This window comes from Stegastes partitus, unplaced genomic scaffold (assembly GCF_000690725.1).
Source record: "Stegastes partitus isolate 25-593 unplaced genomic scaffold, Stegastes_partitus-1.0.2 Scaffold203, whole genome shotgun sequence".
Taxonomy (NCBI): Eukaryota; Metazoa; Chordata; class Actinopteri; family Pomacentridae; genus Stegastes; species Stegastes partitus.
The window spans coordinates 468,759-496,264 of record NW_007577934.1 but is presented as its reverse complement, the minus strand read 5'-3'; the positions used below and the strand labels follow the sequence as shown (position 1 = coordinate 496,264).

General features: G+C 41.7%; 1 protein-coding gene across 2 annotated transcripts in view; it reads left to right on the top strand.

The window, feature by feature from the left end:
* Positions 1-27,506, top strand: part of tbc1d22a (TBC1 domain family, member 22a) — a 165,964-nt gene that overhangs the window by 87,301 nt on the left and 51,157 nt on the right. For both annotated transcript variants that reach the window (XM_008280627.1, XM_008280628.1), the window contains exons 10-11: positions 4,333-4,439; positions 21,518-21,593. In XM_008280627.1, coding sequence (XP_008278849.1) covers positions 4,333-4,439; positions 21,518-21,593 — 183 coding nt within the window. The remainder of the gene's footprint in view (positions 1-4,332; positions 4,440-21,517; positions 21,594-27,506) is intronic.

Below are 27,506 nucleotides of genomic sequence, written 5' to 3'. Positions count from 1 at the left end.
ATATATATAATTTTTGAATTAATTTACTATTATTTCACTGTTTTGTGAAATTACAGACAAACAGTCAAATCACCACAGAAAAAAGTATTAATTTATATGTTAATGGTTAAAAAACGAGCTAAAACTGTGAATAACACCAGCATCGAAATCTGATTTCAATCTTTTATGTTTGACACAAAATTACACTTTTTTTTAGTATTTAAATCAGTAAAAAATATTTTTATAATAATGATGATTGTTATTATTGATATTATTATTATCATCCCACAACAACATTATTTTTACAGATATTTAAAAAAAAAAATATGACTATACATGTTCGGAAAATTACAATCCAAAATTACGCTATTTTTTAAAATGTTTTTTTTTTTTTTACAGTTTTTAAATCAGCAAAAAAAAAAAATTAAATTGCAGAAATTTGCTGTTATTTGAAAGATAAATTCTGTATATTGAGGATTCAAAAATTCTGCATAGTTGTTTGACTGTTATATATATAAAATATTTTAGTCAGACAACAAAAACAAAAATAAAAAAATAATTTGCCACAAAATAAAAAAGACATTTTGTGTGACCCCAGTGTGAGTAATGATTCACGCCACACATTAGGTTCTTTTAATTTTTAAACAGGGAACAAAAAGAGCTACCAGACCACCAAAACGACCGATAACCTCAAGTTTGACTGTTTTTTAGCGTTCGATGGTGTCGAGCCATTGGTCGGCGTCAGTTCCACCAGCGTCCACAGGGGGCAGCGTTGCCTCGTGCTCCGGCCACACCGAGTCCCATCGCTGCCGCCGCATAACCTCGTCCCCCTCTTCCTCTTGTGTGTCCTTGTTATTGTGATGAGCTATGCCCAATTCCAGTCCAACCAGTCGACTCCTGGAAGCCGTCCCTTCTAATCTGCTCCAGAGTCAAGGTCTCTCTTTGGAGCCCGGCCCGACAGCGAGGCCTTCACCGCCGCCGCCGCCACGGCGACAAAGACTGATTTGAGACTTTGGGACGCTCAGGGTCTCCCGAAACGCCAGAGCAGCGGCACTCTCGCCACTTTGTTAATCAGCAGCGACACCATGCGAATTGGCCGTCAGTCTGTTCACAATTAATCTTTTCAAGCGCAGATTTAATGCCATCACTGGCGCTCGGAGCTGCCGCGGCCCGCCGAGAGTCCCGTATTAATGTAACGTCATTGTCTGCCGCATCGCTATAGAGGAGCTATCAAATTAAACACTGACTCTAAATTGGTCAGATGGTGGCTGCTTTTGTTTCTGTAACAGCTGCTCCAACGCCACATTTAGGTCTAGTCGGCTTCTGCTGTGGGCTCAGTTTAAAGCGAGGACAAATATAGCCAGTTTCCCTCCCATCAGCTGTGTCTGACTTCTAATATTCTCGCTCTGGATGACCTCTCCTTCTCTGGATGTTTACACTTCTCACTGGTGAATTACAGTTTAGATCTCATTCCAAAAAACTGAATTTTAGAAGATTATAAAGCAGGGATTGATCGATGTGGGTGTTTCGGGGCTGATACCGATATTTGGAGCCGATAGCAAACCTGTCGTTCATAACTGTGACTATAACTAAAGAGCATTTACGTGAGATCGACTGGGATTGATCAGCTTCTCTCCTGCAGTTACGTCTAATTTGTGGCGGCTTTCGAGCTTAGCCGCTAGCCATTAGCGTAGCCTTAGCCACCGTGAGAAAGGCTAATTTCCTGGTTTGTGGTAGCGGCTTGTGCTTCTCGTTCAGTTTTTAATTGAGAGACATTTCTGAGACCACAGAGTGGCGACAGACAGAGAAAGGAGGCTGCATCGGATCTAACGTAGCGCATTTAATTTACGATAATCGGCCGATACAAACAACTCCGGATATCGGCCACAACAATCAGGCTGATAATCGATGTACCCCTATATCTATATGTTTGCAAGATGTGTGGTGGCTTCTCTTTTTTTGCTTTGCTTGTGTCAGTGTTGTGGTTAAAGTAAACTGTACCGGCATCCAATCACAGTAAGGCCCCTGACCACCTCCTTATCTGGTATTAAAGATCTGGCGGCGACAACAAAAATGAGATTTCCTCGCGTGTGGACATGTTGATCTGTCCCCCGTGTGACTGGATGAAAGGTCCTTCCCCCGAAATGAAGGAACTGCAGCTGCAGACTCCGTCCATCTTTACCTGACTGTAAGCAGACAGGACAATGATTGGAAACCACACACACACAAACACACACACAAACACACACACTAGTTGTTAGCAGCTTTGTAGCCCTGGCCGACCGCCAGCTCCCTGTCCGTCCGTCTGTCAGACTGAGCATGCTCATTACAACCTTGACAACATTTCACTGAGGTTGCCAAGGATACCAAGCAGAGCTGCCGGGTCCTGAGTGAGTGTTTGTTATGAATGCACAGACTCACCAAATACACCCATTTTTTTTTGGTTATGTGACCACACACACATCAGCACCACAGCTTTTGCTCTTTTTCTCTCCGGTGCCCACTCTCACTCCATCTCTCTCTCTCCATCTCTTTCTCCGTCTCTCTCTGGCTTTTCTCTCTCACTCTACATCATTGTTAATCAGTCTCGTCCCATCTCCTCTCCACTGGCTGTCAGTGGGTTGTCAGAAGCTCGTCAGAGCCCCTGCAGTCCGTCACACACTGCTGCCGTTAATGACATTTGATGACACCCATCGTTGAAGTCATCCACTGGAGATGACTGGGGACTCTTGCTGCTTGGAGTTTTTTTTTTTTCTTTCTGTCTCTCTCGTGTTCGGTTTGCAGTGTTTTATAATATGTCCGAGTTCTGCTTTACCTTGTTGCAGGACTTTTAATCTTTCCGCTGGTCTGACATCACCTCACAACTACTTTTATAGCAGTTTACACAACTCACAATGCAAATCCTTCCAGCAGTTTCTGTGCAATTTTTGTTTGCCCTCGTCACCTTTTAACTCACCGTGGTCTCATTTTCATTGCAATATAACGTCTTGCACCTTGATGGACGTGACACAGTGAGAGAGGACTGAGAAATGTCTGGTTTTTCTTTTTCATGTAATATTTAAAATGCATTTAATCATACAAAAAAGGAAAATAACAAAAGCTGCATTTCTCTTTTTGTTTACAGAAAATGTAAAAACCTGAAATGAACATGTACAACATGTAATATTAGTTTGAATATCTTATTATTTATTAAACATTTTCACACAGGATTTTACCAAAACTGGAAAAAACAAGACTGACTTTACGTATTATAGATATTTTACTAATTACGTTTTTAATTAATAGATAAACACAGTCTGCAGTTCATCCAAAATGTCCCTGATTTTTTGTCATGTGACTGTTGTTTGCAGCCAAGTCACTCATGGATTCTTGGTTGTGCTACGAAGCTCTGAATTTCTTGTGTTTTTACAGAATTGTCTTAATTTACACGCTTTATGTTTGGCAAATTTTTAAGTCGCACTTGTTGAAGATAAGTTTTTAATTCGTTTTCCAGTCAAAAGCAGGAAAACAGCATGAAATCTGACAGTTACTCACGTGTTTATGGCCTCTGCTCCTATAATTTATGTAATTCTGGTAATTTCTAAGGATAATATGCCTTTCAAAGGTCCACATTGTTCAATAAATAACACCAACAAAAAACTCTAAAATGATAAACACAGCATCATACAGCCACATAGTAAAGATAAGATTAAAATACTGTATTAGAAAGTATAAAGGCAGCTCTTTCAACGTTAGCGGCATGATTTCGACTGGTAATTTAACGTCAGCAGGTTCAAACTTAGAATCAGAGTTGCATCATTTTTGTTTTCCCTAAACTCACTATCTGCATATACAAAGCACGCTTCACGCTTTGTTCGCAGCGGCTGACATTTTCTAAATGTTCAGAGAAGCAACGTAAAGGTTGAACTGCTGTTTTTGAAAAGATGATAATCATCCCGCGGCTTGATCAGTCTGCTGCTTTTTCTTTTTTTTTTTTTGTGCCATCTTCCCACATGCTCGGCTTCACAGTCTCATCCCCTTTTATTCCCGTGCTCCAATTTGTCTGCCTTCCTTTTTCCATACATCTCTTTCATAACCAGCCCCCTTACCTCTTCCCTCGCCCCCACTCTGCTCATTGAATCTGTCCTCCCCGTGCACCTATGACTTCCTCGTCGCCTCTGTCTGAGCGGTGGGCTCGTGACAAAGCCCCCGCTGTGCTGAGAGCCATGAATTGCTCTCTCTTCTCGGCTCTGTCTCTCTACTTTCTTTAACTTTTCCCCCTCCTGCTTTCTTTCACCTGTATCGCATTCTTTATTTTTTTTTACTTTTATTTTTTCTGCGCCGCGCCTTACACTCTTGTTTTCTCTTCTCCAGAGGAGGAAGTGGAAAACTTTGACGTGTCCAGTCTCCAGGAAGAGGCTCTGAGGAACATCGAGGCTGACAGCTTCTGGTGCATGAGCAAGCTGCTGGACGGCATCCAGGTGAGCCCGTGTGTCCAGAAAGTCCAGAATCGATTCATATTTCCCCAATTATAAGAGTGCTACACGGCGACTGCATGGTCTGTCACCGGCAGATGCTTCAGCTAAGCGCGGGTATCCTCATCAATCACGGCTTTGAGCAGAGACAGAAGAGGAAGTGCACTGTTTGTGTTGGTGAGACTTCATCCTGGCGTCCTCAGACACCTGGTTAGCTTGTGTTAGCTACCTAGCATGGACAGACTGTCAGTTTTGGAAAGTTACGAACCCGCTAAGGTGCCGGTGGACCACACTATCCGACGTGCAGCTCGGACAAAAACCTACCTAACAGCCCCCTTTTCTCTGTTTCCGCTGGTTACAGACCATCAACTTCAAAAATAATTGCACCTCTCTGCCCGCTTTTATGCCAAAACTGGAACAACAGATAATCAGCTGAATCTCTTTGCGACCCGGTGGTCTGCTCTAAAGCCAGCAGGACCTCCTGTGTAAGCTTTATGTATGCAACAGCTCTTCTGTGTGGGTTTCTGAAATGTGATTGTCTTGCATATTCCAAAGCAGAGCCCGAGTGTCTGGAGAGCAGATAATTGCATACAGACCGCAGCACCCAACTTCATTTTGTTTCATCATTTCTTCCCAAACCCTTCTTTTTTTTTTTTTTGCCCACCAGCTCTCTTAATCGACCTCGTTCTCAGCGGTCATGGTTGAGCCATCTGTCAATTTTAAACATGTCTGTCTGAGGCTGGTGATAGATTTTTCCTCAACAGCACCCTGAGCTCAAAAATATTTCAGATTGAATTCCTTTGCAATAGAACCATTTCGTCATTGAATGTTTTTGACACATTTTTTTTAATGTTACCTAAAGTTCGCTGGTGGCCTGTTTGTCACAGTGTTTTAGCACAACTACTCTAATCATTGTTTCCTGGCACAGCTATAGAAACACCTGCCAAGTCTCCCCAGTCAGGTCAATGACCCTTATCTAAAGCAACACTTAGAAGAATGGCCGCAGCAGTTAGTCTTTAAAACGTATTGATTAGGCAATATGCTTATTGTTGTATGGAAATTAGTGTTTCGGGGGTAACAAGAACCCCCGGAGTGGGTGAAGAGAAAAGACGGCGACGTCCCAACAGATGGTTTCAGCCCGTTTATTCCGTTTAATAGATATATCGGTGCATTAAAATATACTTAAAAGTAAAGCCGAGCCCTACACCAAAGGTAATTAATAGCAAGGAGCTTGAAATGTGAACATTCATAAATTGCTATCAGTTGGTCAGCTATTCATTTAGGAAATTAATAGACGCTGTGCCTTGTTGCCCCTGAGAGAGCAAGACGGAGCGAGAGCAAAGCCGGAGAACAGAGGAAGCACGAGAGAAGAATAGAGTGTGTTTCTTTTTTGCTTGAGCCCGGCTGCTGTTTGTCCCCCCGCGCTTGTGTTTATTTGTGACCTTGGCTCCAATCTAATTATGTGCAATGCACCAGGGAAGCCCATGTTTCCCCCCTAATGCTTTCTAAACAATCTGACAGAGGCTGAGTACCTCGGCACCATAATTAGTTGGTGATCCTTGCTCTGACCTCGTCTCAAACCCTCTCACATCCACTATACACTATTACACTTAACTGAGGCCATGAAGGTGGGGGTCTGCGGGTTGGCCAGAGCCGGAGTCTGTCTGTGCAATTACATTTGCGCGCTGCCTTTTAAGCACCGTATATATATCCAGTGTTGCCTGTGGAGCCGCTGCCACGCCGGCGTCCACTTGTTTTGGAGCAGTTGGTTGTAAAAATATTTAAAGAGTTTAATTGCATAACAATGCACGAACAAAACTTTTAAATGCGATGTTTGAAAACCACTAAAAGCTCGGCCAATTTTACGAGGACAAACTTACTTTTTCCCCCCATCCATCCATGAACCACAGCCGGTGTGGCTTTCTTGCAATTTCCTATAATTACCTGGTATACAGTGGAAATATTTTTTTAAGTTTAGTTTTTTTTCCCCCCTTCGTATCTTTTTAATACACTAAATTGGCCATTAACTTCGGTTTTAGTGCTTCACCGCTATGCTTCTCTCACCTAAAAGTGAACAGACTATTTTGGCTGTCAATTCACTTTAAGCGGCTTCTCTAATGAGCTGCTGCTTTAATTGGCAGCGCCGCAGCCCCCTCCTCTAAAAGAGCACGCCGGGATGAGAGATAGGTTAGAGAGATCCAGGCAATTCTAATGTCAGTGTTGACAAAATCAGACTAACTGGATGATTTATTTTGTGAGAAACATGACTTCTCTTGTTAGTCTTCACAGCTCGAGAGCACTAAAATGTCATCGGATGCCCCCTTTGGCTAGGAGCTGGAAGTCTGCGCGTCCACCAAGTGCTTGTTGCCAGACGAAAATGCCAGACACTCCTCTGAAAACGTCCAGTTGGGAGCGCTTGAGAGCACTTAGGAGGTGCGGCGCTTTCTCAGCTGAGACGCTTTGGTTGCCGCGATACGGAATATCCATGGAAGTAATTGCAACTGGCAGCAGACTTCTGCTCACCAGGTAGAACAAAAGGTTGGTCGAAGCGTCAGTTTTCCTCTGGTAGTCTGCAGATTTTATCTGGTTGCAGACATGAGTACTCAGAGAGCAGCAGTATTGACTCGTCCTCCATTGCTATTCAGTCGTTGTTCCACACTTGTACGAGTAGAACTTGACAGTTGGTCGGCGTAACGTCTGTCCTGGCCCTCATGAAAGCTGAGCGTTTCTCAACTCTCGGCGACCAGGAACACAATCCCAAAACCCAACATTTGAATATGTGAACTATCAATGGAATCAATGTAGAAATCATAAACAGACGTTCTTCTGTCCCTGCGTGGCTTTTAAACACCGTTACATGGACGTTGTGTTGATATCAGCATCATAGCAGCACACAGCCCTGCAGGACGCATTTACACATTAAACAGGAAACTCACATTTGCCACTTCTAGTGATCAAAAAGCGTGCCTTGAACTGCCGGTACGACTAGAAAAGGGCACATTCGTCATGTTCACACTTGCCTGTGTTTCATGATTAGCCACTCATGTTACACTTTTACCTCTCACCTGACACAGAAACCATCATATGCTCCAAGAACGGCAATAAATCTGAATGAAAACTCCATTAAAATAAATAAAATGGGGTTTCTACAGATCGGTACGTTTACCCATTTGAGACACAACTCTGTTAAGTTGAACCCAAAGTTGCCCCAGTCACCCCAGCAGCCAATTAGTCTTCTACTGAGCTAAATTGGACAGCGCCTCTGGCTGACTTTACTAATTTAACTTGTTAAAATGGTTCCATTTCTGCCGTTTTAATGAGTTTAAATGAAACTGTCATCGCCGCCCCAGTGTTGTGTTGTTGATTTAAACATGTCGCGTTAATCCCGTGATATATTATTAATATCTGCATTAAAAAAGCAGTCAAGTCAATGTAACCTTTGTCACATTTTACAGTACGGACGGCTGCAGCCAGCGAGCTTGTGTCTTACCTGCCGTGCCCAGGGAGGGAAATGAAGTCAAAAAGTTTAAAAAGTCCATTATTCCGCCAGCACACCCCCGAGGGCTCTCAGTTTTAAAGCCAGCAGATGAAAACCTGCCTTTTATGCTAATTCTGCAGATATGCCTTTTACAGCAGGGGCTCTTAAATGTATTTTTCCAGCCCAGGACCTAACTTTGAGAAATTTAATTTCGCCTTGGGATCTGAACTTATTATATTTCAACTGTAGTCTTGACAAATGGGGGTCTAACATGAAAATGTCTCTGACCCTTTTTTTTTTTTTTTTTTTGGTTAGAGTGCCACGGTTTGACACGCTGCTCTGTGGCAATGATGTAGATTTGTTAGGAAACGCTGGCATTCATCAGACGTTGATTTGCGACTTTTAATTTAACTTCAGAGTCACTTTTACTTATTGAGGAGTGAAAATGAAGTTTCTCACACAATTTTCCCTGGAAAGCATTTAAAAAAAAGAAAAAGCAAGAAAATGATCAGGCAGGTTTTGAGCATGATTTCCTGGAGCCCGACCAAAATATCAGTTGGTGATGCTATTGATCAACATTGGCCTATCAGAGATGTATCAGTACGTGAAGACTTTATTTCACATAACTCAATTCAATTCAATTCAATTCAATTCAATTTTATTTGTATAGCGCATATTTACAACAACAGTCATCTCATAGCGCTTCACAAAGGCAGAGACAGAAACACCCAACAATCCAAAACATCTGGATTCCCTATAAGCTTCAGCAGTCCGCAAGCAGTCCGCAACAGTGGGAAGGAACCGAAAACCCCCACAGGGGAAAAAAAACCTCCGACAGAACCAGGCTCAGGGAGGGACGGCCATCTGCCTCGACCGGTTGGGTGGATGTAGGATGAATTATAAAATTTAGTTTACAGTTAAACAAGTTATTAGAATTTATTGTCCTTTTGTAACATAACACAATATAAAAACGACATTTGGAATAATTTAGAAATAGTGTCATGACATAGTTTGTTCAACAGATTGGCTCCAACTCCTTAGTTTATAATCCTTCTAGCACTGTGTGCAGCACATGTAGCAGAGCACATGTTCAACAGGTGGTGGTGTGGAGTCGTGCGGTGTCTTCGTGGTAGTTTGTGAAATGCATTGCAGCAAAGTTAAAAACAAAAAACACACACAACCGCCTCATTTTGCCTTTTCAGCACAAGTCTAACATTTAAATAAACAATATCAGCCAATATATCGATATCAATTTTTTTAAAATCCTTACAATCGGCATCAAAAGTCCAGCATCGGTCATGTTCTGTTACTTTATTTACTCATTCAGAAACTTCTGCAGCAAAGTAACCAACAACATATCTAAACAGCATCTAATTAATGTAAAAACACTCCGACTGAATGGTCATCAGCTCCCTCTCTCGCTGCTGTACTTCTAAGCTGCCTCCAGCCCCTCCCTTGGAGCACAAGCCAATAGGAACGTGTCCGCTCATTGTCAAGGCAACCATCTGTTTCCGCGGCGCCAGTTAGAGATGGGGTCTCCCCAGAGTGGGAACAGGGGTCCAAGGAACGACGTCTAGCAGACGGTTGCCAGACCAAACCAGACGCCATGTCCTGTTCTGGTTTCCCCAAGGGTCCCCTACCGTCACCTCGGGCTGTCACTCAATCCACCACCTCAGCGCACACACATGAGCACACAGCAGACGGAGTGATCCGCCAGCTGGTGTGCTTGTGTGTGGGATGCTTGACAGTATGTTTGTATACGTGTTTGTATTGTCTGTCTTGTAAGCCTTATGGGTGAAGCCTGTAAGTGTCGCCGCTGTCGGAGAACAACTTGGACTTAACACCCACACCTCCTTCTCTTCTTCTTCTTTTTTTTATTTTAAACAGGAAATTTCCATTATACACACATCTCTTATTATTTGACAGTTTAAGTGGCGCTGTGTTAGCAGAGCTAGCTTACATACAGGTCAGTGAAGATGGAGGCGGTAGCAGCTGCTGTGGGGAGGGGGGATGAAAGGTGGAAAATCAGGCACAGGAAGGATGGATAGAAACATTTATGTAAGAAGAATGGCATAATTAAAAGAGCGTCCACTGCTCTGCTGGATGAGAATCTTGTTAGCAGGAAGGCAAAGGGTGTTGATCGCATTAGGGGTCGAGTAAAGCTAGGTGGGTTTCTTTATATAGCACAGTTCTCCCACAGAGGCATCGATGAGCAAAGTTGTGTAAGATGTTGCTGATGTGTCACCAGAGCAGTCGTGGACTCCACAAGACCTTTGAAGACACCTGTTTGGCACATTAGTTACAGATTCTTTAAGTCCTACATTGTGAGTTGGAGACGCCACAAATCAGATGCCAGTTTGTAGTTCCACCGACTCAGACTCTATAAAAATCTGCTCGCTGTCAGTCTCTCACATTTTTTCTTTTGCTGCATCCAGCATGTCGCCTTCAAGAACCGGCTGCTCAGTTATCGTTGAATACATCCCCTTGACATGCAGTTGTTCCACGATAATCAATCAGTGCTCTTCATTTCATGTGAGTGCTCATAACGCCGGCTCGTCTGTGCACCTTCGTCTTCCCGCACTTGTACTTCATCACATGTACTTCCGTGCGATCGGGCATAAAAGCTTTTTGCTGTTCTAAATAATTCGATGTGCTGACAAAGATAGCGCCATAAATCCGCCAATTTAAAGCTGAATTTAATTAAAGTAAAGTGGAACATGTGAAATACGTCCCCCCATATTTGAAAGGATGTTTGTCTCCGTGTTCTTTTTCTTGTTTGTGCAAGAGACATGCTTTTAGGTAACGGTCCATGCGTTCACTTAAACTGTCAGAGGAGGGCAGGTTCGCTAATGTCGCATGTATTCAAAACACTGTTTCCGTACTTAGTTGAAGTAATTGGAGAAACCTAATTTCTCCAGCAACAGAGAACCGGTACAAGGAAAACTACTGTAGATAGACAGTTTGTTTTACTGCACCTGACCCTCTGTCTCGATGCTTAATGTAGAGAATTGCTTCTTTTTCCGTTCAGCAAGCTTCTCAAACTTTAAATGCTGTCTTATCACAGGCAGATGTACAAGAGGTCTAAAACTGAAGGCTGGCAAAAGTGTGTGAAAATCTAATAAAGTATTTATTGCCAACTTTTGGTAGATGAGTTCTTAAACATGCTAGAGGCATTACTTTAATTAATGATGGCGAGGTTGGTCAGTCAGTGTGGACCACAGTGGGGAACAGACGAAAATATCTTAAGAACTATTTGATGGGTTGCCATGAAACTTGGTACAGACCTAATTAATTCCAAGACTTTCCTCTGGTGCCAGCAGAAGGTTCACATTTTGGATTGTTACTGAAGTATCAGAACACAAATGTTCGTGGAATTCAGATAACCTTTTAGTTGGAGCACCACCAGCAGGTCAAGAGTTTCACTGAGGACGTGTTGAGTTTCTCAGTGTGAAACTCAACACGTCCTCAGTAGAGCAGCACAAACTTTAATACAGGCATTCATGGTTCCAAGATGATGAATCATCCTGGCCTTAGGCAGCCTGTAGCGCTGCCAGGAGGTTAAATGTCTGAACAACTATAGTCCAAATATTAGACGTGGAGTTTGCTACTAATAATCATTACCTCCCATGATGGATTGTAATCTCTCATCGGGTTGAACTTTTATTGTCCAAATCTTTGCCGTTGTCAGCTACCACATTCACAAAAACTGGATATCCAAAGAAACATCTCGTCTCGATGCGATTACAGTTTCATACTAATGTGTAACCACACTTCTTTCAAAGTACAACGCAGACTGCAGCTCTTTCTGGTGACGTACTCCCCCACAGAATTCCTTTTTAGCTGATTTAAATACAGCAAAACAGCGTCAGTTGATTGTCACATGTTGTACAAAGAGTACAAATGCAAATTTGAAATTATTTAAAATTTTGGCCTGTTATTTATTTTATTTAGATATTTTATGGTAAAATGTAAATACTTTATTCTGGGATTTTAGCAGGTAATATTTTTCTGTAAAAATGTAGAACAGCAGGTTTAAAATAAATAATAAAAGTAATGTTTTCAAGTAACTAAAAATATCTGTAAATTTTATTTTATTTTATTTTTGCTATTTGAATATAGTGTAATTATATGGAGTAAAAGTAAAAATCTTTAGGACACGTTGTTTTGTTTTATTATTATTATTATTATTATTTATTTTTTTCTGCGCTTCTACTAGATATTGTCTTAATTTAATAAAACAGGCAAAATCTGTAAAATAACATTAAAAAACATTTTTCAGTCCTTAGTATACATATTTTCAAAAGTTTTTATTTAAAAATGTATAAAATAGTGATATTTATAAAGTAAAAATATTGTGCCTTTGTGGTTGTGTTATTATGTGTAATTTTAAACACAGAAAATCAGTAAAATAACAGGAAGTTGTGAAAAACAAATCCAGTTAAAATCTGTTCTGAATCCATGTTTTTTTAAGTAGTGATCAATACACAACAACATCACGGTGGAAATGCTGCATTTGGACTCATTATTTCCCTCATAATGTGTGTTGTAGCATCTAAAAACCACCGTGTGGACACTTCAGCAACTTTAAAAAAGTGCCTTTCATGAGTCAACATTAGCAGCGTAGCATGTAGCTCCAAAGGCCGCCACAGTGTGTTATAGCTCCACCGAGCTGCTGACTTGACTGCAGACTCCTAATCTCGGCGCTGCTCTGCTTGTCGGTGCCAGACTATAATTTGGGTGTGATGCCCGGCCCTACCTCCCGCAGACGACCACTCGCTAGCCCTTCGTTTCAGTCCGGCAACACCAGCTGTGCCACAAATTTCTGAACTACCTGCTTTCCCGCGCCGCCAACACACCTCTCACCCCGCTGCCCTTATAATCAAAGCCATAGATGTTCACACACACTCAACGCTGCAGAATGAAATCTGCCAAATCCTCCCGTCGCTCTGAAAAAAACCCCAAAAAAACCCCGTAATTGTGCGCACCTTTGTCTCCAACCTGTCATCTCTGGCGAATACTCACTTTCTGCCACTCTCGGTCTTTCTAGCGGAGAATGACAGATCATTGCCCCGTCCTTCAGTCTTCTCTCCGACACTGTGTCCATTATTGTCTGGCCTTTATCTTGACCTGTCATCTCTCTCTCCTCTGTCCTCGCGTCTCTTTCCCTCTCCCTCGCACGCACACATGCCCTCGCGGCGCTGTTGTGTTTGCCTCTGTCCAACTTGCTGATAGACATCCGGCGGCACAAAAGAAGGCAATCTTAGTCCAGCATGGAGCCATTGTTGTCTCTAATAGAATGGACTGAGAGGTGAAGAGGAGCTATTGATTCAACTGACTGAAGGAGAGACGAGAGATGGGTGGCGGAGGGGAGGCGACGAAGGGAGGAGAGAACGAGGGGAGGCTGTTGACACCCGGCGGAGAAAGAGAAACACAAGACTCTGTTGCCGTTCGCGCATCCGTGTGGACGAAGCCGAGCAGCGCCACTTGACTTGCCGGGTCAGCTGTGGCGGGCGGACAGATGGCGGCAGAAGAGGGGGAATGTATGAATAATAAAGGAGAGAGAGTTGATTTCCTCCTGTTGCCTCAGCTGATCAAAGATCTGACATAGTGGATCTGACAAAGAGAGGAAGTGAAGGAAGAATGGGAATAATAAAAAAAAAAGAGGGGAAGAAAACAGAAATTGGGACACAAATATAAATGAAGAGGATAAATGAGAACAGGTGTCATAACCTCAAAACAAAAGGAGAAGCAAAACTAAACAGCTATCACTCACAACAGCGTGGAACAAAGTGAAACACCGGGGAACAAACTATGCAGAGCGGACATAATAGCGTGTTCAAAACACTTACTGGAGTCTGGCCTCATTAGCACCACCAAAGGGATGGAAATAGACGGCGAAATGGAGAACAGAAGGTGAGGGGAGATTGGTACGGAGAGGGATGAGAGGAGGGAGAATCGTAGGCGGATTAAGAAAGTAAAGAGGAACAGAGCGAGATTTAGGGAAGAATAAATATAGACGGAGAGAGAGAGAGAGAGAAGGGAAGGTTAAACAAGAGAAAGTCAATGATATAGAGGAGGGACAAAAACGTGTGAAAGAGGAACGCGAGGACAGAAAGCAAGCACCTAAAAGCTCTGACAAACAGGAGCTCTGGAAAAAGCGCTGACCCTCAAATGCATTACCGTTTTTGTGGGTTGCGATTACATAACCAGAGGAGAAGGAAGCGTGTGTTTTTTCTTCTTCTTTCATTCCTGTAAAAGTAGAAAAACTGTTATTGAGTAATACTAAAAATACACGTTTGGAAAAAACATTTCAGTTTGCAATTTTTCAGTGCTCCAGCTATGGCAGTAAATAAGAAGAAAACTGCAAACATAAACAATGCTTGATTTAAAGTTGGTGTAGGCAGTTATTTTTTGGAACCAATGAGCTAAAAAGAAATAATCCATACCAACCTTTCAGCATGTTGTAATTTATGTGGCATGAGGGGAAACTTCTGCACCTCGTCTCGGCTCTTTTTCTTTATCAGACTTTAGAAAATCTAACCTGTGACGGGAGATTTCAGCGAATCGAGCGCTTTTCATTCAGATCAGGTGAAGCGGATGATTAATGTGAAAAGAAACGCATTTGCACAAGACGGCTCGACAGACGGCCTTTTAAATTCAATGTAGCCCTTTTCAGACGCGGGATACAACATTCCTGACTTCATTAATCTGAGGAAATGATGGCATTTTGTCATTCTGTCACGGGTCACTGTTACGTTAATGCTGCTTCCAGCTTCGTTCAGACATGGTGAGACCCAGGGTGTCCTCGGTAATTCACATGAGAGTGGACGCGACATCGAGTGATGTTAAATACCGACTAATCAACTCACAAACCAGATAATAAAAGAGAAAACTTCACCTCGGAGGAAATTCTTGTGCCAGATGTTGCTCGGAAAAAATGAAATGCAGCAAAAAAGCAATAAGATATGGGTACGATGCAATACTGAAATAAAACAAATACGCTAAAATAAGACTAGAATAGAGCAGTAAGCAAGCCGACTGATTACAAGTTTGTAGACACCTGTGATGCTAATTAGAGGACACACTTTGATTGAACATGTCCCTATGGTCACATTATTTTCAATCTTTTCCATCATTTTTGGCCAGGCCTGTTTCACGAATTTATTTTTTTTAATATTTCTGTGAAGCCACGGTTCAAAAGCAGTGTCTGATTTTCATTGGTTAATTTTCCTAGAATTTTTATTTATTATTACTTTTGTCAGATTCAAGTTATTTCTGTGACCATTGTGGATTTTTCTTTTGAGGGGTACCAGCAATTTTGTCCATGTATATACATCTAATTGCGATGATAATCTACGTTCGACTATATGATCAGTAAAATAGAACCGTAAACGAGTTCAGGACTCAATCGGCCACTATATAACAGTAATGATAAATTGTGACTTGCTTTAGATCTGCTTCTAATCAGAAGGGCTGTTGTTACCTTAGCATAAATATGCACAACCATGTCTCACTGGAAACAATCACATGGATCCTGCTGCTGTCTGAAGCTACAATTAGTTAATGAACTCTTTAAGGAAACTCTCCTACCAACAACTGGAAACAACGAATGAAACTAATGTTTTCGTCACAACCCAAGTGACATCCATTCATGGAGAGTGATTATAGGGAACCAAAATGTGTCTTTCGTGTGCTCCGGGATGTTTTTGGATCAATATTGATGCTAAAATGTGGGGGGAAAGAAAAAAAGTCTTTCTCAAATTGCTTCACACAACTCAGAGTGCATTGCTTGAGCGTGCCCGTCTCTTGAGACTCGCACCGTGTTGAAAGCGATACCGACGTGTTACTGGGTTTGACATAGTAATAGCTGCAGTTTCTACAGAAAGGTGAGCCGGCTGTTCATTCATACATGAAGCTGAAACATTTGCCAGTCTGCCAGTTTACCAGAAACAAGATTTTTTTTTTTTACCTCTCCCTGTTTGGTCTGTTCAGCCTCAAACTGCTTGCTTCATCTTTTGTTCATTTTTGTTCAGTCCAGGCATGGTGCTGTTGACTCTGCCAGTAAAAAGAAAAGAAATCTTCTTTGCATGACAGATAGTTTTTCAGTGGAAATATACTTTTTAAAAAAAATGAGAGAATGGAATTGTAAAGGCTAACAAAACAGTCAGAATATGTGGAATCACAATTGCACTGAGAAATGATGAGTCATACCTCTAACAGCAGCGGAGTTTGTGTTCCACACAAGCAATCATTTTACAAATTGCAGGACGGAGATTGCGACAGACGCGCAGATAGGCAAAGTGGTGGGGACGAGCCAAAAATGTGATGAAGATTGCCAGACAGAGAGATATGAATCAGAAAAGTGTGAGACAAAGGTATAAGAGAGAGAAAAAACAAAACTGCGACTGAAATAGCAATGAAAGGGAAATTGAGCAATTGACAAGACGTGTGAGAGAATTCGAATGTAAGGTATAGACCTGGAAAATGCAACAAGGTGATTATGAAGTAGACAGATGCAGAAAGAGGCAGCTGGTGAAAGAGAACAGGAGGAGGAGAAGGAGGAGGGAGAGAGAGAAAGGCAGTTGATTAAAGCCAGCAGCTTCAATAATGCAAATGTAATTACTTGTACTGGCCCTCACACTTGCTTAGCACCTAACCACATTAACACTGGGGTGGTAGGGAAGAAAAAAAGGAGAGCCATAGAGGCTCAGGACAGAAAATGGAGACGATGAAGAAATGCAAATTGGCAAAAAATAAAGTGAAGTTGAAAGGTGATTTAGATAGCGGGCGGGGAGAAAAAAGAAAAAAAAGGCAGGATGGAGGAAATTTGAAGACATTTTAGGGAGGGATCGGAGAAGGATGATGAAAGGAAGGAGAGGAGGTGAAATGTCAAACAAGAAATGAAGTGAAAGTACATCTAGAGCCAGTTATGGAAAAGATGTTGGGGAAAAACTAATTGTAAGCACGAAGTTCTCGCGGTCAAGTATTGTTCGGTTCTCATAGGGAAGGAACTGAAGGTACGTGTTGTTGTGGCTCGACGGGTGAGTTAGAGACTAGCACCCAGAATGTTATCTGGAGGTAGCAATGAGTCCTGAAAGCATTCCATTATATTATTAGGTTAGTACATCTTACACTTTTTGACAGTTGTAGTCCTATCACACATGCACCACTGTGTACATTTCATCCATAGGTTGGGTTTGGTTGTTTGTTTTTTGGAAAGCTAGGTGGATACAGTTTGCGTTTTTCGTATTTATGTTATGTCAACGTCCAGATGGGTAACGGATTAAAGGAAAACCTGGATCAAAAGTTAGGAGACTCATACAAGTGCCTATACAAACCAAAAAGCTGTACCCTGATTAATTTTTGGCCACTATCCCCATTGAAGTAGTCTCCTTGTGGAGTGATGTATCGCTCCTGGTGCTTCTGCGACACTTGACACTCCCTGGAGCGCCTGCTATGTAAATGTGTCTGGCACCATCTGCGATTGCCGCTGAGTGTCCTAAATTGTGTCCAAATGATCACCCGATTTTGATTTTGAGGAAGGGGTAGAAGTCCTACGGAGAACGGTGGAGCACTCTCTTGCCATGGCGCCATAGTTTCTGTTCTTTCCACCAAATGTTCTCAATGAGATACCTCATTACGTGACACCTTGATGTTACTGCCTTAATGGTTTGTCCCTGGAGAAGTATCTACTGGTGCAGAACCACATAAAAAGCATAAGTTCTTCCACTGTGAGACATGCTGTTTCTTCTCCTGGTGGTAGCTGCAGACCCACCTTTCGTCACCAGTGATGATCCTCGAATGGTTGGCTCATCCTGGGTTGTTCATGAAACAGTTTACTGTCTTGCAAATGCGGCCTAAATAGTAATACAGGCCCTGGTCTCGATGCTGCATTGTCACTCGACATCCTGACTCTTGACAGTTTCTACTCGCATATCTTGCACGTGTCATACAAAGACTCGGAAGTTGCTGATCATACCCTTGTACAGTGAGCAAATCCTTTAGGAGGCATTTGATTTAAGGGTCACTGCGAATCAATACACAGCTGTTCTGAGAGATCACCTTTATCCTATGATGAAACATTTCTCTCCTGAAGGGAGCTGTTACTTCCAGGATGTCAGCGCCCCCTCATCTAAAGGGTCACAAGGGGTCACTGAATAGTTTGATGAGCATGAAAGAGAATGATGAATCACATGCTTTGGCCTTCAGTCACCACATCTCAACCCAAATGAACACCTATGGGGGGATCTTGGACAGATGTGGTAGGCATCTCTCTCCACCACCATCATCTAAACACCAAATGATGGAATATCTTTAGGAAAAATGGTGTTCGTGCCTCCAGTAGAGTTCCAGATTCTTGGAGAATCAATGCCACTGAAGCTGGTTACCAGCATGGATGGCCTTACGAAGACACTTTATGTTGGGTCTTTCTTTAAGTTGTCACTCATCTATAGTTTAAACAAAAATACTTACCGATTGACTTTTGCTGTGCATGTGCAACGCAACAAAATCGAGACCAAGAATTTAAAAGATGTGCACACAAACTATAACCCCATCAGCTACCTCAAAGTGGAACGCAAAGGGCTCCAACAAAAAACAAACAGACGAAGAGCAAGAGAAAAACTTGGGCGAACGAGGGGGAACGCTAAGAAGAGGAGAAGTCGCATTTAGGGACAACAGAACGATTTAGGGATGGAAAGACGCTGTGGACGGAGGGATGGAAAAACAGCAGGAGAGATTGCAGTTTCTACCCTGCCAGCCACTGATGGACTCAGGAGGACACGAGTGCCTCGGTTCTGCTGTGCCTGAAGGACAACTGGAGCTGTTTATTGCTAAATGACTTCTCTTGCCCCTCTCTTTCTCCTTCTCATTTTCTCTCTCCATCTCCCTCCCTCTCTCCATCTGCGGGATAGTTTGCCACATCAGCTGTTCTCCAACCCCACTGAAATGACCCCTCAAGGAAACGTAATCCTCGTTGTGTGTGTTCAGGCGTGGACGCACACACAAAGTGCTTATGTGCTGTTCTCACATGTATTGTATTCTGCAAGTTCGACCAACTGTCACTGCCCACTCTTGTGGTCATACGCAGGTTCAGATTCTATTTATATATTCAAAAAAAAAAATATCAAAAGTATCAAGTCATTTCAACAAACACGCGGAAAATGAACTTTTTTTGGTGGGGGGTCTTTTTTGAAGAACAAGCACAAAATTGATAGAAATGGAAGGTTTGCTTGTGGGTGTCCATACAGTACATTTTTACATTGTAGTACAAAGCGTGAATAGGATTGACTGATAAAGTGACGTTCCAAGCGTCTATCAATAGAACTATCACGAGAATGTTTGATTGCTTCACTGAAATATATTTAAATCGCTGTGACAGTGCATAACAAAAATGCAAAGTTCAGTTAAATGAACAAACCCCAAATATACTCCTTCAGTAGCTCATTACCAGCCGGGCATGTGGCGTCTGTACAGGTCGCCTGAGATGTGCCGGTCTGCCGCTGTCTGGGTCTCTGGTCGCCCACAGCCATGCTTACAAACCTCCCTCGGTAGAGGCTTTAGCTGGTGAAAAATGGTGGCTGCTCTTGCTTGATGCACTCCACCACGCTCACCTAACTCTCGGCGTGCTCGATGAAGGCCTGACGGACTTGACGTTGGGGTCCCCGTTAAGGCAGTGCAGGGTCCTTGGTCGATGACATTCGGTCCTGGCGAGCTTTTTGGAACCTGAACCACCGGTGCAATGTAGCAGCTTCGCCCCTTATTGGATTTATGTCTTATGGGTTGTTATTTGAACTTGTGCAGCACTTTGGTCCAACTCCTGTTGTTGAAAATGTACTTTAGAAATTAAGTTGACTTTAACTTGAGCTGATTTGGTCACCCTCCATTCACCTACAGCTTTTACTGGATTTCTTATGTGTATCAAGATGAAATCATTCCTTTGTCCATATTTGATTTCACTTATTTGTTTGACTTTCTTTATTTGGATATTTTTCAATGATATGTTAATGTTAAAATTATTCAAGATTCAACACAGTTATATATGGTATAACACACAGTGAAATGCTTTAGTTACGTACTTCGATAAAAAAGGCTGAAGTGGTTATATTCAAGGTAAGGCGGTGGAATTCTAATTAAACCCTTTTCTCACTGGTCTTTACGAAAAATAGTTCATCAATAATTGTCAATGTCGGCTACTTTTACTGTAAATAGATTAAGATTTTCATCTCAGCCTTAAGTGTAAAGAATAAATCTTAACTTTAACAAGGTTCCAGTTAAATGTTTTGCACTCCATTCTGTGCAGACTGTCAATGCAAACTTTCAAACATACAGTTTTTCAAAAATGTGACTTCTTAATTTTACGACCCAACAGGTTTAGAAAGAAGGGGAAAAAAAATCTTCAGTTTATTTGTCTCATTCTGTTTCCACACTGTATAGTAGAGAATACATTGAATAAGCTAGAACCTTACCTTTTAATGCTGCCTGTTTGAAAACATATATATTTAAATTCCCGTCACTCCCTGGTGCAACAGCTCAAACACAGAGTAAATGAACATATTATTGACCAATAAGTGCAACAAGATCAGTGTTAAAAGAGTCACAGTGTTAAGAAACAACTGTAAAATAATAACTTTCAAATGTTTTTTGCACGCAAGGTACCAATCTAATACTTAGATGACCATTTAGGGCTCAGCAGGCCCGGTGTCCGTCTCTCAGTGTTCAGCTGTGTGTAATAGCTTTATGAAAACACCTCTCCTACCTTTTAATTTCCAAGCTGGCATTATCCAGTCTACATGAGGCACAGTTACTCTTTGAAGGGAACAATAGTGAAATGAAAACCTGAGCCATCAGCACTTTGGAGTATTTTTTATTCATCCACCACTTCACACCAAAATTTTGAGGACAGGACCCATTCAAGGCTCGCCTGTTACTTCCTTAGAGGCACGTTTCACAATCGGCCCTTTGCTTCGCCTCCAAGGCCAGATCCAGTGCATGTTTTGTCACGCCGGTGTTCATTAGGTCGCCTATTACTTTATTCACTGTTTTCAAAGATGGCTCTGGCTTTTTGTGCGACGTGCGAAATGGGCACTGGCAAACACTTGAAGTTTATAATGGCTGTGGCACTTTTGCAAAAAAAAGTGAAATTTCAGACCTTGTGAACGTGTGCTGTGATACACCGGCTGTCGAGGCAAACGGCTGCGAGACAGCGGCGTGAAACAAACGACGTTAGTTTTCTCAACAAGGGATCAGTTTCATAGCTTATCGAACATATTACAGAGAACTGTGACAAATGTTCCTGAAATAAAATATCTACACAATCCCCTTAGCTTTTACTTTTATTGCTTTGCCTTGCATTTTGTTGTTATGTGGTCGTCCCGGGTTCACAGGAGTGATTTACTAGTCTGACCTTCACGCTCCTTGCTGTTAGTTGCATATTATTCATACAAAATGTTTGAAGCCTGTTTCATTTCTGCATTCATTCATGTTGGGAATCAGAAAAAAAGGCTTTAAAATATTAAAAAGCGTATCACAGATCAAGTATTTAAAGGTTTTCTGGTGTTTTCGATGGAGCCTCAGTCCATACTGACTTGATTTTTCTTCTCCTCAGGACAACTATACGTTTGCTCAGCCAGGCATCCAGAGGAAAGTCAAGGCCCTGGAGGAGCTGGTCAGCAGGATTGATGGTGAGTTGCCCGCCTCGCGTCCATCCATCCATTCATCCATCCATCCATCCTTCTACCCATCCATAAACTACTTTATCTTCACAGTTCTTCCATTATAACACGATATCCACTGAACTTCCTTTTCTCTGTCCTGTTGCTCCTTTGCTGTTTCTTTCTTTAATGTATTACTTTTTGCATTTTTTCAGCCTTTTCTGTCTCATGCAAAACATAGAAATACACTTAAAGACATAATCCAGAATCAGCCTAATTTACTCTTTGCAAATTTATTTGAACGCAAATTAACAAAAATGTGTTGATCTCGTCCTATTCTAATGTCTGTTATCCCACAAGATCACATTGTTATTGAGCAAGCTTTAACTGATGAATCACAATTAACAATTGAACTGATTAAAAATATATTAATCAATAAGGCAGAAGGAGATGAACATGCAGGTTAGAAAACGTGCTTTGCATTAGCTGTAGTACCTGATTGTACCACCAGGTGGAGCGTCTATTTAATTAGATGAAGACTGCAGTTTATGCGCTGTGTTTAATACTCTAGCTAAGCTGTAGTTGAGGAGGTGGAGCGATGGACAGTTCCATCTTGCGAGCAAACAGCATTATGGGGGCTTAGCTATATTGTGAAAATTACGTTAATGACGTGAATTTTAGAGATTTTATATGTTTCGTCAAATTGCAGATAATTTCTTGTACAAACACATGAAAAATTGAATAATTTACGTTACCTCTTTAAAAAAAAAAAAATAATAATAATAATTTAAAAAGGCCAAAACTGTACGTAATGTCAGAAAATCTACATTTTTAAAAATATGTTTTTTAGCAACATTTGGCCGTAAAATTACAAAACATATTTTTACTGCAAAACAATGTAGATTAAGGGTTGAGAGCGGTTGTGGTAATTCGTTTTTACCATCAAACTGATTTTGAACATGAGATTATTCACAGTTTCTGTTTGTTTGTTTTAACAGTGTGGCAACAGGTCACCACAACAAAGGCTTCTGTGGCAGTTAATGGCTTCTGACCAAAGCTCATCTATTGAAGGCGAGCTCGAGTCTGTGACGACAGTGTTTTTCCAGTTGAATAGCTCATGAAACAAATCGCTTTGCAGTAAAAGTCTGCGGTTAAAAATATCTCTGTTAGCATATGGAATAATGTCTCGAATAGGTCCATTCAGAAAGAATCAGAGAACGATCAGAGAATTGTTTATAATTTGGGTCTCTGTCACTAGTTGTGTCTAGTATTGTTCCAATCAGTGAACTCTATGGAGTTTAAGGGAAATCTTAACCAAATGCATGTAGGAATACTTAGAGTGTGAGTCCCATTGTGCTCTCTTGCCCCCATGATACCAACATTAAGCAGGGCTTTCAGTCCATTCATTTCCTGTTCAAGGCTGTGTTCAGCTCCTGATGCTTGTTGCAGAGACGAGGGGCGGTGATCGGATGTGATTTGACACCAAAAATGAATCAGGAAATAATTCAAAAACTGCCTTTCCACTTACCTCTTCCGCTCTCTTTACTAGTTAGAATTCTTGTGTTAGCACTAGATACACACCAGCAAGTAACAATTGTTTTCACGCCTTGATTCTTCCGGATTTTTTATTTTTTTTTGTCAGTTTGTAACGACATGACACTACAGTCGTATCTCGCTAATTTTCATTCCACTCGGCTGCCTGGTGATGTGTATGTGCTGCCGCAAAACAGTGGCCTGCTGAGGCCCGCGCGTTAATGTATGCACACTGAGCGTACGCAGCTCAATGACATTTCACACAAACTCAGTGTTAATTAGCTAAGCTACTTTTCCCTCTGTGGCCCCTACTTGTCGGTTCCATTTTTTCTCAACACGGTACATGTGTCACCTGGTTTGAATAGTTTCCCCGTCCAAACTTTGTCGCTTGGAAACGCGCGTGGCGTTTGCCGCAGTCCATGATGCATTGTGGAGAAAAGAAAAAAAAACAACAAGGTCTTATCAAAGCAGGCTTTTGTACAATGGTCATGTTCTCGGCTAACCTTGGTGCTGTCCGACTATCCTGTCACCCGCTCTGTCAGCCAGAGGGAGGGGAGGACTCACCCGCTGCATTCAAATGGATGGCGAGAGGGTGATGCGTGTGTGTGCAGGAGTGTGAATGTCAGAGAAAGTTAAGGAGTGCGTGGAGGCCTGTTAGAAGAAGCTTGCCGATGGAAAGAGCACGCATGTGAGGCGGCGGTATGCTGTGAGAAGATGTGTTAGAGTGTGTTTTCTGTCTGCGTCTATAAAAAAACAACACTGAAGCAAAAGAAAAAAGCCGTCCTCCCTCCTCGTCCCCGCTCCACCACGCCCCGGCAACGGTGTAAAAAATGACTCGACGTTTTTACTGTATCTTATTCCATAAGTGCCCTGTCATCATAGTTGGGGCAGAGACATTTTATACCTCGCTAGCTTGACATTACCAGCTCTAATGAGATCACAGATAGCTTTTATCTTGTGTTACGGGATTGTTTTTCGCCCCGCTGTCGACATAGCATCTGTTTTGGGAACAATGGCCTCTCATCTCTTCCAAAATTACCTATCAGCGCTTATCAGATGCCGGGTTATCCAGAGTGGGGGCGCGTTTTGATAAAAGGCGGGGACCTGCCTCCTCCTAGCAGGCGGAGGATTCGGGTGTAGAGGCGGTTTCTCAAATCCCCCACACAAATCCCAACTAATTTTCATGATCGTTTCTACTCTTCTGTTTGTTTTGCGTTCGGTTTTCTTTCGTTGTTGATCCATTACATTCCAGAACAAATTGTATTTAATCTTGAGGCTCATTAATTTGAGATTTGTCGCGCAACTTATCACAAATGAACGGATCGATTATTCTCCGACAGAGCGAGTTAGTAACCTTCTCAAAAAGGAAAAAAACAAAAAAAGAAGGGCATTGGCTGTTACTATGGGACTCTGGTGCTCTGTTTCAGCCTTGTATCAGGCTGATATCTGATACGGGGATGTTAGTAGGCGATGGCGTATTTACTAAGACAGTGGAAGGAGAGACACGGATGGCGGGAAGGAGGTAGTTTGGAATGTTGTTGACCTCAGCTTATTATTTCGTGGCATTAATATTTCCAGCACTGGGTCGGCTCAGATAGGACTTTGCTGATCTGTCTGTCTCTGGCTCACTTTCTGTGTCACCTTCTCTCTGGTTCTTTAAAATGACTGCATGTGGGGAAAATTTACTGTACACTCACAGAAAGATTATGTCCAATGTGTTCTCTGGATTTGTGCCATAAAGCTTCTGTAGCTATTTTGGAGGACTTTTGTGATAGTGAGGCAATAGACGAAGGTAACAGAAAAGTAAACGCTTTGTCAATAGTGAGTTGTGGCTTTAAATAAATGTGAATTATTATGTGTAGTCAGACTGCCTCCAGCCACTATTAAGTTAGTTTTATTGTCACAAACTCTGTTGCTATATGATGCAGCATTGGTTGCAAATTGTAAACAACGGTTCACATATTAAGGTGCAAAACTGTACATTTACTAACTGACAACTCCAATATATTAAGATAAAAATTAAAAAGAGAGCTTAGAGCCACGTTTCTATTACTGTAAACCTTTAACAAAATGTAACGTTTAGCTTCCATATTTAAAGAAGTGCTATTTTATATTCATTTTATAGTCTGACAACAGAAACAGAACAAATGAGAACAGCTTCGTTGACAATCTGACTGAATTAAAACACAACATATGCGAACACAGCGGGAGGCAAACAGATGTCTGCGCTTAATATCACCGGTGTGTTTCTCTTAAGGTGCTCGTTTTTATCGGTTGATCAATCAAGTGCCGTTAATTATTTAATGGATTCAAGATATATCAACAAAAAAGGTAGAAGATGACGGACGTGCATTTAAGAAACTGTATTCTAGATTAGCTGTAGTACCTGATTGCGCCACCAGGTGGAACTTTATAATGTTTAACACTGTAGTGGAACAAGAAAATGGTCACTTGCACTGATGGCAGTTCTGTGTTTGCAAGCAAGCAGAGAGCATTATGGGTATTTAGCTTGTAAAGGGCCACCATGACAAAGTCCGCTGCGCTGCTAGATGCCTCCCAGACTTGTGTAGATGAGCTGAAGTGCGCTAAGACAGCATCACTATGGCCTAATCTGTGCCACTGGAGCCGCCAAGTCATGTGACACAAACCAGAACACAGAGTGACGCTCATTAAGTGCATTTTGTGATATTCAATAAATCAATTGCTGATTACTGATTAAGAAATTTGCTCCAAGTTTAAATCAGTTTCTTCATCCGTGTGTGCTTTCACTTCTGAGAAAACCGCTCCAGCTTTACATACTGTAGGTCTGAATGGCCAAAGTGACGGCAGCAAAGAGGTCTCACAACATTAACATGGCGTGATTTTTACAGTCTAAAGACAGCCATAAATTTCAAGGTTTTAAGGATACGCTTTAATAGCCATAATGTCTCTCGTTTATGCCTTGGAACGGAAAACACTCCCCTCTCCCTCTACTCTGATATTTAAATGAGTGTCAGGGTGAGGCCATGCTCTAAAGAGCATTTATGCTCAGTCAGGATTACCAGCTAAAGAAAACACAACTTAGTTTTTTGATTGTTAAGCTCGTTTTACTTGTCTTCTGGGAATCCGGTTGGAAATTAAACTTGATGTAAGGAAGCCAGAAAACTACAAGCCTTTGTTAAAAAATCAAACACTTTTATTTCCTTCCTTTGATTCTTTTTCTTGGAAACTGCTGGTGACATTGTCGGAAGCGTTATACTTTGAAATTTCCATGTTTCCCTCTCTGCTTGCCTGTCTCTCAAACTCCCCCCCCCCCAACCCCTCTGTAATTATCCTACTTGTAATAAGTGACGCTAACTCCCATTAGCCTTGCTTGACGCTAGCACATGTACCTCCTCAAAAGACAAGCCACTTTGTCAGCATGTAATGTTTCTCTGATCTCTTTATCTCTCCTTTATCTCTCTGTGTATTTGTTGCATGGAAGTGCATTAGAACGAGTTCATCAACATGCAAATTGCTCAAAGGTGAATTTATTTATGCAAATGCGCTTGCAGCATGCACGCTGAGTCTGAATTTGGAAAAAAAAAAAAAAAAAAAAGAGGCTGGTAGCTGGATTGTTAGAGCGTGTTGCATAATGAGAAGTAAAAAGTATCTTTCCAGTGCTTTGTCAAAACCTCAGGTAATTTATGTGCATGACATTTAGTGTGTGTATTTTATACGTAGCTCCAGCAGAGTTTGCTTTGCTGACAGTAAATGTTGAAAAAGAGAGCAGGGAGACGACATGCAGTACATACCGCCACTGATTTGCATTTGCGCCAGTGTTGTACATGCCCCAACCTCTTGGCCATCAAGTCGTGCCCTTTGATTTGAAACTCAAACATTACGTGGAATGTCTTTTGCATTACACACAGTTATTACATTCAAGTTTCACACGAACCTTGCCTCACGCTTTGTGTACATCGTGACCTTGTGGCTGCGAGACAGATAATCAAACATCGCTTTGTGGACTTTTGTGCTTTATTAAAGTTATTATTTGTGATAGTTGTATCTGCCAAAGAGTCTTTCTCTTTGTGTGACAAACAACAAAGGTTTAATCAGGGATATAAGGGGATATACACATGAGTGGAAATATGTCTACATACAGCATGTGCAGCGAAGTAGCTCGCTGCCTACAGCTCAGACCAAGGCTGTGCCACAGATCACCTACTTATTGTGTATTGAATATGACTGAATGCCTTTATACATGAGTCTCTGAATTGAAGCCCATCTATTCTAAACCTTCATTTACTTTCTTCTAACAGTTAAGTTCTTCTCATATGGGGAACAATTATTCAGTGAAGAAGTGAGTTTTAAATCTAAACCAAAGAGCTGGCATGTCTAAAACTATCAGCTTACAATATTTTTCAAGATAAAAGATTAAATTGAAAAAGC